The sequence below is a fragment of the Pteropus medius genome, unplaced genomic scaffold (genome assembly GCF_902729225.1).
Source record: "Pteropus medius unplaced genomic scaffold, Ma_sr-lr_union100, whole genome shotgun sequence".
NCBI classification, from domain to species: Eukaryota; Metazoa; Chordata; class Mammalia; order Chiroptera; family Pteropodidae; genus Pteropus; species Pteropus medius.
The window spans coordinates 5,735,634-5,747,859 of NW_024349799.1; the positions used below are offsets into that span (position 1 = coordinate 5,735,634).

At 32.8% G+C, this 12,226-nt stretch overlaps 1 protein-coding gene across 3 annotated transcripts in view; it reads left to right on the top strand.

Moving 5' to 3' along the window:
* MED13 (mediator complex subunit 13) overlaps positions 1-12,226 on the top strand; it is a 98,097-nt gene that overhangs the window by 31,727 nt on the left and 54,144 nt on the right. For all 3 annotated transcript variants that reach the window (XM_039885825.1, XM_039885824.1, XM_039885826.1), the window contains one exon: positions 4,284-4,967. In XM_039885825.1, the coding sequence (XP_039741759.1) occupies positions 4,284-4,967 (684 nt within the window). The remainder of the gene's footprint in view (positions 1-4,283; positions 4,968-12,226) is intronic.

Consider the following 12,226-nt stretch of genomic DNA (forward strand, 5'->3'; position numbering starts at 1 on the left):
GTGACTTCAAAAAGATTTTATCAATTTTACTCCCACTTTTTGCATATAAGATTGTTGGTTTTTTGTACCTTTACTGTTCTGAGAACTGTCCCTGATTTTTTTTTTTTGGGGACGTTAATGTAACTAGAAAGCATAAAATTGTTTTAATCGGCATTTTTCAGCTATTAGTGAAATTAAATATTGCACATTTACCGACATTACTTTAGTCTGGTGGACGGTTTTAAGAAAATCAGCACTTAGAAGGCTATATAAATAGAAAGCAAGACAATAAACTTCAAGTGTTAACACTAAAATACTAGTAACTTAAACAGCAGGAAAAAGAATAAAAGGATCACTCTGTTGGACTATGCTTTAACGACACCTTTTTTAGAAAGATTCACAGTTTGGTTGAGTTCTAGTATGAAGTTCAATTCTTTCTAAAGAAGACTAGCTTTTAGAAGAAGGTATATGTAGAAGAAAGGAACTGTGATTTAATGTTACCAAAACTTTAGAGAGCCACTGTTATTAGTATATAGCCTGAATTATGAGTTTCTTACCCTTATAGAAGGTTAAGTGAATGTATGGCTGTTTACTTTTTATATCCCTTATATATTTGGAATTTAACCAAATAGTTCACTTTTGATTATTGGAGATCCTCTCTCTCTTCAGTGCCTTGCATAACTTGACCAATTCTTAAACTTTCAGTCTCAGAACTCATTTTTATACTCTTAAAAGTTATTGAAGACCGTAAAGCGCTTTTATTTATGGGGGTTACATCTGTTTATATCTATTTTAGAGAAATATTAAAGCACTACTTAATTTATTAAAAAAGAGCAAACCCAGTACATATTAACATAAATAAAATATTTTGATAGAAATCAACTGTATTTTTTAAAAGAAAAAGTGGTATTGTTTTTTAGTTTTGCAAATCTCTTCAATGTTGAGCTCAATAGAAGATAGCCAGATTCTCGTCTCTTTCTACATTCATTCTTTTGTATATTGTCTTGGTTAAAGTATGTGAAGAAAATCCAGCTTCACATAGCTATGCATTTGGAAAAGGGAAGAGAATTTTAATAGCTTTTTCAAATAATTGTGGATATTCTTTGATACTACAACAAAATTTGACCAGTTAGTCTCAAGCTTAGTCTCAACGTGGGATCTGAAGCCATATGAATGTAATTCTTGTACTCCATCAGTAACCACATGATTTTGTAACATCATGCATTGATCATTTGGAAGGTATCAGTTCAGAATTATGCAGATCCACATTTTGTTATATAGTATTAAAAATTGCATTCATTAATATCACTATCAGTCTCATCAGAAAAACCTTTTAAGTACTGGAAAGATGTCAAGCTCACAGTGGCAGATACAGTTTTCCAAATTATAAATCTTTCAAATTTTAAATCTTGTTTAAAAGCTCAAATTTTATTTGTTCACCCTTAAAATGACAAACTCATTTTGTTCATTTTTGAGAACCAAATAACCAAGTCTGCCAAATAACTAAATCTGGAAAACCATGGTTTATCTGTCAGTAATTTTAAAAAAAATAAAAATGGTGTTCTGTGAAAAAAGTGGCTACTTCAGCTTGTAACTCAAACAATTATACAAGTGCTTATCCTCAAAGCAGCCATTTGCTTTGATTTGCAGCAGAGATGTTTTATGTGTACTATATAGAGTATAAAAAACTGTGTGCAAGAATTGAGTTTTAATAAAAATTAATCATTTTTATTGTCTTCATGCAGGACATTTTTAAGTGAAACTGGCTTTAAAAAAAACAATATATGGCAGTGAAGAAAACAGTGGCTAGAAGTTAGATATTGTTTTAATTATTTTGTTAATTGAATTAAACCTTTATTGCGTTTGCTTCCCTTAAAGTCTCAAGTTAATCAGTGTCTCTTTATGAAACAAAAAGTACCTTGGAATCCTTTAATCTTTCTCCAGTTATTTTTTTCTGCATTTTAGTTCTGCCTTATTCTGTTATGAAAAATTTCAAACATGCACAAAAGAGAGTTGAATGGTGACCTCTTTTATATCGATATCCATATTTACTTGCTGTATTTACATCATCTATACCTCTTTTATGGAAGATTAAAAAATGTAACATTTTATTGAACTTATTTATCTTAAATGATTATTTTGACATACAATCAGAATAAAACAATGAGATACTTGGCATTTTTTTTCGTAACATGTCTTCAAAAACTGATGTATATTTTACACTTTTAGAACATTTATATTTGGACTAGTCACATCATATGCCTGATGGTCACATGTGACTTGCAGGATACCATTGTTGGACAGCACAGCTTTAGAAATAGAGTTAGAAATAGGACTAATGACTAAGAAATAGAAAAGGCAAGTTTTTATTAAAAATTATTTTTCTAACCAGAGCAATTTGACATTGGCATGCATTTCCTTTTAAGGTAATGTGGTCAGTCCTTGTCATTGAAAATATTAAGAGAAGGTGGTCAGAGAAGGGATTATTTCTACATTGAGTAGGACCTGCTGTTTGTTTTTTAATGACCAATTCCTTTATTAAAAATTTTTTAGAATGCTACTTAAAATTAGCCAAATAACTCACCTGAATATTAAAAATTACAATTTTTCCCTCCTTTATGTGTATGTAGCTTTAGACCTGCTTACTTGCTTTCACACAAATGAAATCATGCTATCTGTACTGTTCTGTAACTTGTTTTTCTTGATAAACACTTATCCTAGGTACTTTCCATGTTAGCACATATATGGATGCACTTAATTTTTTCTTTTAAGCTCATTGTACTCCATAATACTTTACTTGGCCAGTCCCCTATGCTGCACTCTTGCTGAAGATTTTTAAAGCAAATCTTAAATGTCATCATTTTATTCCTACTTTAGTATGCAACTCTAAATATGTTAATATTTTCTGGAATTAGTTAATAATATATAACTAATTCCATTATCACACCTAAAAAAAACCATATATATATATACATATATTCTTGGTATGATCTGATACCCTCTACAGATTGGTCTCAGAAATGTCTTTTTGGTTTGTTTGACTAGGATCCAAATGTATACATTTGGCTGTATATATTACCTAGGTCTCTCTTGTAATCCCCCACTCCCTATGATGTTGATTTATTTGGTTAGAGAATCCAGGTCAGTTGTCCTGTAGAATATCCCACATTCTGGATTTCTCAGTTTGTCATGTATTTTAACTTGTTCTTTTAGTGTCATTTGACTTCTTCCTATTCCTTTGCATTTCTGTAAATGCAAGGCAGCTCTAAAGCTGTGGTGTTCAATACTAGTAGCTTTTGACATAACTCCAGTTTCCTTTGATAACTTTCATGCTTTTTCCCCCATACACAGTAAGGTGTCCCAGGCTCTGTACAAAAAAAAAGATGTCTCAGCATATTCCCTCAATAGAGAGGGTTCTTCAAAAATGTGCCTACCTTTACTTTTTAAATACACTTTCTGCTTATCTCTGATAAAACAAAATCATTAATAAAATAAACTTAAAACTAAAACACTCTAATGAATACCGAATGCTTTAACTCCATATTCTTCCTCACTTTTTCTATTTTCTTAGTTTAAAAAATATTTTTTATAAATGTCAATATCAGTTGTTTGGACATCTCAGAGTGCACTGTATTTTTACTACACTGAAAGAAATCTTAAACTCTGAACAAAATTATTATTAGAGTTTTAGGTGTATAGCTTAAGTTCTTTAGTTTATAATTGCTTCACATTATGAGGAAAATTTTCTTTTAGGAATTTTCCTTTTCTAGTCAGCTGATTCTTTCTGTAGTGGTAAGCCTTGGGAGAAGGAAGGTAGATATAGTGTGGGACCCATAAATCAGTCAATTCCAGTGCTGTCCAGACTGTTATAACTTCAGTCCAGTAGAATGTTTTTTAGTCAGTTGCTGTAGGATTGTAGATGAAGACCGAGCTCAGCCAAGCCATCGACTTGTAAGTACTAACTGAAATATCAAGTACGTTCCTAAGTGAATAAATTTCAGACCTTTTTATACCTTTTCATCTTAAAATAACTAGAATCTTATCTCTTCAGATACTAAGATGTTTAGATTATATAACGCAAACCACCTTTGCCTATCCGATCACATAGCTATTAAATGAACATGAGAAAATTGGCTTTTATGAATCTGTGCTCTTTTAGGTCACTGAACAAAGTATTCTTTTCCATGTAAATACAGATCATTTTACTTTGGGATTATATGTGAAAAACATCTGAAATGTCTAATAGTGTTAACTTGAATATCTGATATAATGTGATGCTATAATTATTAAACCTTTCTTTTCAGGCACAAAAATGTTAAACCAAGAAATCCTGGACAACAAGGACAGGCATTATCTTTAAGTCAGCAACAACAAGTACTTCCTAAGCACAAGACCAATGAAAAGCAAGAAAAGAGTGAAAAACCACAGAAACGCCCCTTGACTCCTTTTCACCATCGTGTATCTATTAGCGATGATGTTGTCATGGACACAGATTCAGCCAGCCAAAGACTTGTGATACCTGCTCCAGAAAGTCAAGTGAGATTTTCAAACATCCGAACTAACGATGTAGCAAAGACTCCTCAGATGCATGGCAGTGAAATGGCAAATTCACCTCAACCACCCCCACTTAGTCCTCACCCATGTGATGTGGTTGATGAAGGAGTGACTAAAACACCTTCAACTCCTCAAAGTCAGCATTTTTATCAAATGCCAACACCAGATCCCTTGGTTCCTTCTAAACCAGTGGAAGATAGGATAGACAGTTTATCCCAGTCTTTCCCAGCTCAATTCCAGGAAGCTGTAGAACCTACAATATATGTTGGTACAGCAGTAAACCTGGAAGAAGATGAAGCTAATGTAGCCTGGAAGTATTACAAGGTCCCAAAGAAAAAAGACGTAGAGTTTTTACCACCTCAACTTCCAAGTGATAAATTCAAGGATGATCCAGTTGGACCTTTTGGACATGAAAGTGTAACATCAGTTACAGAGTATGTATTTTTTTAATAGTCACTATTATAATTTAAGGGTGGAAAAATGATGTAAGTTCTTAATACCAGGACTCCAGAATTGGTTTCAGGGTAGGATTTACAATAATAAATCCTTCAAGTGTTAATTTTGCTTAATTTTTACTGCATTCTTTCTTCAAAGAACCTCCTTATTATGAAATATTTTAATCACAAAAAAGTGGAAAAAGTAACATCCATCAACCAACTTAAGGATTTTGTGTACAATTAGAACTCTTTATATACTATTTTTCTTCCTTTATTCTTTCTACCATCCCAAATTTGGTATTTATCACTTACCTACATGTTTTTATACATGTAGCTTTAGTTAATTCATTATAATTGCTCTGTAGTGTTTCTTTGTTTTGAATATACCATAATTCATTTATCTATTGTATTGAAGATATGCAAGTTGGTTTTTTTCAATTTTTCAGTTACAAAGGACGTAGCAGTAAACTTTTTGTATACATTTTCTTGTACATTTATATAAGAATTTCTCTAGGGAATACATCTTAAAGTATTGCTGGGCTGTGGGATATTTCCATATTTATCATTAAGAGTTGTAGCCCAGTTGCTTTTCAAATGATACCAGTTTACACCCTCATCAACCAGCAGAGTATGAGAATGGCTGTTGCTCTACATTTTCCTCAGTACTTGGTATTACGAGACTTTTAATTTGGCTAATCTGCATTCAGAATGGCATCTTATTGTCTTAATACATGTTTTCCAGATTCCTGGTGAGGTTAAGCACCACTTAAAATGTTTATTGGACATTTAGATTTCCTCTTCTATGAATTGCTTATACCTCGTATTTTTCAGTCCACTTTTTAAAAATTCTTTGCATATTCTAGTATCAATCTTGTGTTATCTGTGCTACAGCTGTCTTCCTCTAGTCTATCTTCCTTCTTTATCCCCTTTACGTCTGACGTTTGAGGCAGAAGTAGGCTTTTTTTTTTAAGTCAGATCTGCCTTTATTTTCTATGTTTTGATTACATTTCTCGTTTGTCCCATAAGTCTTTTCCATTTTTATCTGTAGATTTATCTAAAGACTGAATATCAACCCACAAAACATTATTTCCATTAAAACTATCATTCAGTACAAGGCCAAGTAGTATGTAAAGATTACATTCCTTCTCTTATCAGTCTGTTGTCATTTTGAAAGATTTTAAAGTCTTCTGTTTAGCTTAGCATTTTGAAATTCCACAAGAATATTTGTAGGTATAGTGATATTTCGTTTCATCCTTTTACTGGGCAGGCATTTGAGAAAGGTTGGGTCAATTTGAAGGGTTTTTTTTGGTCTTATCACTGGTAAATTCTCTTTCTTGGATAATGTCTCCAATTTTTTTTCCATTTTCTGTGGAACCTCTATAATTCAGATGTTGAACTTCTATATTTTCTCTGATTTTTCTTATATCTTTTTTTTACTCTATTCTGAGGGGATTCCTCAGCTTTCTTCTGGCCCTTTCTTGAAGTCTTAATATTTATTTCTCATGTTTTATTTTTCTAAACTTTGAAAATTAGCATCATCTTCTTGTTTAATGTCTTGTAACATTTTCCATTTGAATTACTTTATTTTAGTCTTTTTTTTTGACTATGCTACCATGTTTCTCATAATTATCGTTTCTCCATACACATTTTAGAATGAGGACACAGAGATGCTGATTGGAAATTTTGTGTACATATACAGGGTCTTGTTAACTGGTAGGCCTTCCTTACTCATTCAGTAAATATTTTGGTCTATCCTGTGTATCAGTTCCAGACACTTTGCTTTATGGTAAGGAATGTTTTTGGAGGCCTTGTACTAAAAATTCCAGAATGAAGAGGATGCCAGATCTTGGGTCTTCACCAGGTAGCTTATTCATTTTTCTTTTAAGAGGAACCTTCCCTGTTGCATTCAGAATGGCATCTGAATTTTCAGCTCTTATTTTTCATTTCTGTCTAGAGATAAAAGTCCAGATTTTCTCTGGTTTTCTAGGTGGTTTGGCTCTCCTGTTGTTTATATAGTTTGCATATAGCCCACTCTTTCATATTCTAGGCTACGAACTTTCTCCACTCTGTTTCATTGATTTTGATCTTCCCTGAGACTAAGTAAAATGCCTGGTCCTTTTGTAGCTTCTTTCTCATTTATCACTACTGTTAAAGATTTACTTACTTTTAAAATTCCTTGATTACTGTTTTACTAGACAAACCTATGTGCTTCATCTAGTACTTTGTGGTCTTTTTCCTTTTTTAATCTTTTTTTTCCCCCATCTAGCACTTTGAATCTTAAAAGTTTCCTAGTATGATTATTATTATTTTTTTAATTAAAATTAATCTGGATTTGAAATTGGGGGACTTCAGGATACCCTTATGATCATGGAAGGCAGCTTGTTTAGTAGTCAGCTAGTCTCGTGAAAGCAAATGATGTCTTAGAAACAAGTCCGAAAAGACCTTAAAATATCTGTGCTAGATGTAATATGAAAGTCTAAGCTAGCCTCAACTCTTGTCTGAAGCTACCATTGGTCTTATTTCTGTACTTCTTTACATATGTGTGTAGAGTGATCATTGTAAGTTAAATATTGTGTTACACGTTTCCTTAAAACCCTCTATAGTTTCTATTATACTTAGAATAAAATCCAAACCTTTTCCTCTCATTTGTAACATACTGCACAGTCTCCTGCCTAGCTGGTGCTTCACTTTTATGTACTGCTGTATTTGCTTCCTGATTTTGCCACACCAGTTTCCTTGATATTCCTTTAAAAGGCCAAGCTCATTCCTAATGGCCTTTAGAATTGCAGTACAGATGTGGGGGAGCAGCTTACCCCTTCTTATTCAGTCCTGCTTAAAAGTTATCTTCTCAGGAGGTATTTCTCTAAACCAGCGGTCTCCAAACTTTTTGACACCAGGGACCGGGTGCTCTTATGAGAATCTAATGCGTGATGATCTGAGGTGGAGCTGAGGCAGTGATGCTAGCTCTGGGGAGCAGCTGCAAATACAGGTGAAGCTTTACTTGCTCGCCCACCCACCGCTCACCTCCTTCTGTGCGTCCTGGTTCCTAACAGGCCACGGACCAGCCAGGGTTTGTGGGCCCCGATCTAAACTGTAGCCTCTCCTCACTTCCCAGATCACTGCCTCTCCTGTACACTGCTTTCATTTTCTCCCTATATATATCCTTATCTGAAATTATATTATGTATTTGCTAATGGTCTTTTATTAGAATGTAAGCTCTACGATGTCAAGGACTCTGATTTACAGCTGTTTCTCCAGCATAAACACTTACACACACACCACCACCACCACCCCAACCCCTCAGAACAATCCTAGGCTCATGGTAGACATTCAGCAAATGTTTGGATGAATGAAATGACGGTATGGCCATAGGTTACTTTATGATTTTAAAACTTGTTTTCTTTCTGGGTTATATTTTCTTATTTAAAGTATATTAAAATATAGTGGTATGAATATTTTCAGTTTTGAAAACTAAGAGTTTTTATGGGCACATTATATTCATAAGATGCAAGAATTCTAGCTATAACTTTAAGTGTATTTGCTGCTTATGTGCATGAGCATCTGTAAGTGAAATGGTGTCTGAGAAGTTAATACAGCTAAACCTTTAATCTGTTTTAAAATTATTTGACATTTTCTGACTGAATAAAAAATAGAAGCATAATGGAGAAAGGTAGCATGCAGAGTAGAATGGTGCTGGGTCTTGATTATGTAAAATAAGGAAATAACATGCTTTTGCTTTTTCCTGGTCATCATTTTTTCTGCCTCATGAAAAGAAAAAATTGAATAAAAGGGTTTTTTTTTTTTTTTTTAAATTCTGTGTCTCATGTGAGTATTGTTTTGGTTCTGTTAGTTACTGAAATGTATATTGTGTCATAATTCAATTTTAGATAGAATCTTTGTTTTTGTATTGTAATAGATTAGAATATGGTAAATATCACAAAAAGTCAACCATTAGAGGCTTAGCCGCTGTATGAATTAAGAAACACGGAATATAATGTTCTATACGTGATAAGTTAGAAGTTTTTTGGTTTTATGTTTTTAATCATCTAGATGAATCTGTCCTTTTCCTGGAGTTATTGTTCTATGGCAGTAGTCCTCAATTGGGGCAATTTCTTATTCCCACACATGCACACCCCCAGGTGACATTTGGCAATGTCTAGAGACATTTCTGGTTGTTACAACTAGGGGTGTGCTACTGGCATCTGGTAGTTAGAGGCCAGGGATGGTGCAATGTATAGGACAGTACCCCCACAACAAAGAATTATTTAGCCCCAAATGTTAATAGTATTTAGGTGCTTTAATGTCACAAGAAACTTATAACAGAAATTTTAACTCTAGAATAAGTTATTAAATTAGATAGGCCAAACATGTTTACTGATTAGTTTCACTGAGGAGATATCCCATACTATTTTGGTTTCCCTCCCCTGCCCTCCAAAAAGAAAACACAGTAAATTGCCTGGCATGGTCTTCAGGTGTTTGTAGTATGTTAATACAATTTTTTTTCTCCCATAGTTAAAAGGATCTTGTTGGAATAATTTAGTGATTCAGGTGCCTGCCATTATAATACTTGAAATATGATATCATGAGGATCAGTCATCTCCTTATAGTAGTGGCAAAGCCAGTTGACAAAGTCATATGATGTCCTCTCTCATTAAAATAAATTCTGTGAATTATGATTATACTCTTTATGGCATAAACAATCTTAATTTTTTATAGAAGCATTCTATAGTTCTAAAAATGTTGTATCATCTTTTTAGTCATAGAATAATCCATTCAGAAACTCAGTTTGTTTTATATGGATGAATTCGTATTGCCCAGTCATTGTAAATTTCTGTTTTTTCCATATTTTGAGTTTTGAAAATATATTTAAATATATCAGTTAATTTTAATGAATTTAATTAGAGCGCTGTTGCAACTTCTACATTCTTTCTTAGAAAGATTATCTTTTATATTCCTCAGATACATTTTTCTCAGTTTAAATAAACTGAAATTTCTCTAATATGCAAGATGCTATAAGGCACTGTTGGGGTATAAAATATATTTGGTCTTGGCCCTAAATGAAATTATAGTTTAAGCGGAAATAACATTAAATTCTGTGATATATACCTACACACGTGCGCGTGCACACACACACTAACACACACACACACACACACACACACACACACACACAATACAGTAGCGATGCAGAGCCCGAGTGGGGAATAATTTAATTACATTTATGAAGAATACAAGAGCATTATGTAGTTTGGTGTGGATAGATTGTAGGGTGCTGCTTAGTAGTTTGGTGTATCATGATGAGAAATCAGATCTGGAAAGTTTGATAGGGCTATATAGTGGAATGGCAAAATTTTGCTCATAAGTTTACATATTCTTGAGATGGTAGGGGAGCACTGTTGCGAGTTAATTTTGAGATAGATAAAATAACAGGGTTTTGGAAAATAAGGATTTTAGAAATATTACCAAGTAGTAGCATAATTGAAAGACTGAAATGAAGGAATGGTATAGATGTATGGAAGGAGATCATTTTGGGCATCTGTTTGAATCCCTCAGATGTAAGGTGATATAGGACACTTACTAGGAAATTAGGAAGAAGTACATAGTAGAGATGTATGGAATCTGTAGATGTTGTGGAATAGACTAAAGAACTTTGCAGCTAGTTGAATAGTAAAGTAAAAAGATAACAGAAGAGTTAAAGACCAGCATGTTTGTTTCAAGAGAGGGAAAGACAAGAAAGAGCAGATTTGAAGGCTTCTCTACTACCTATTTTCCCACTTTTGTGCTAAATCTTAAATTTGATTTTTATGATTTTTTAAAAGAAGCATTTCAAAAATAGAAGTACCTTGAAGTAACTATTGATGTACCTTATGAAAGTAAAATTTTGTTAAATAAGTAATGTCTGGCTAAATAATAATGACATAGTCATTTAAAAAAGCAAAGGAAATCTGTATAGGTTAATATGGGAAGATCTCTGAATAGGTTATAAAGTTTAGGAACAAGATGTACAGTATATGTATACGTATATCGTATATGCATGATTTTCCCACCCTAATTAGGTAATATAAGGTTAATCTGTTATCTTGAAGGAGAGAAATTGGGAAATTTATACATTTCAGCTATGCCTTTGTATACTGTATGAGTTTTAACTATGTGCATCTAGGATGTATACATCATAAAATTGTGAATTCAGTTTGAGATGTCTGCTTAGAGATTCATCAGGCAGTTGTGATCATGTGTCTGAAGCTTAGGAGAGGAAACTATTAACCCAGCTATAGTATATATAGAATGCAAACTGGAGCAAGAATGCATCAGAAATTTAAAAAGTAGCTTATTTATAGTAGTTGACTTTTACAGATATGTGCCTTTTTAGAAAATGGAGGAAAATTTTAGACTTTTATTTATGTTAAGCGAATACTCAATTTTCATTTGGTATAAATAGGTGAAGTTTTCTATTGATTGATCTTAAAAGGTAGCACTCTGTTTCCATAATAGGTAGATAGATGAAAGAAGTACTTGATTTTTCTAATCAGTTTTAGATGATGATGGCTGCCCAACTAGTTTATAGTTACAGAATTCATCATTTCTAAGCACCTCTTATTCTTAGACTTCCATGTGCAGCAGTTGACGCCAAAATTTTTAGTAGCTGCTTTAAATCAAAATTCCTTTTCTAATTTGTTAGAGTTTAGTTGAGGAAGAGAGAGATTGCATATTTCACATACAAGACACATACATCTGTGAAAATATTTTCTTTTTGCTTCTAATTATTTTTAGTTTATTAATGATAGCATCTATTTCAGAATAGTGGCTTGAAACCTTATAAGTTGTAGATAGCAAACTTTCTGCCAAGGAATGTTACAGTTATACTTTAATTTCTTCCTTCAAGGATTTGGCACTAGTTTTAGGAGAATTTGTAATTACTTAAAAGTTGTCTACTATTCTGATTCAGAGGGAAACATTTCTAAACCTTGAGCAAAGAAAGAACTGTACTTGAGCATAGTTCTTATGTCTTCTTTAGTAAAGATACATCAGGATATCTTAATCATAACATTCCTTTGTTGTATTAGTGATATTTGTATCAGTAGATTTGTATTATATGTACCTAGCTAGAGAATGCATTATTTGATCTCTAGAAGATAGTTTCTAAATACTTTGTTTCATAGAAGTCCATGAAATAAACTTGTTTGATTTATTGTATTCTAAAACTTTTAACTTTTATCAACTCTTCCGTATTTGATACCTTATTTTAATACATTAAA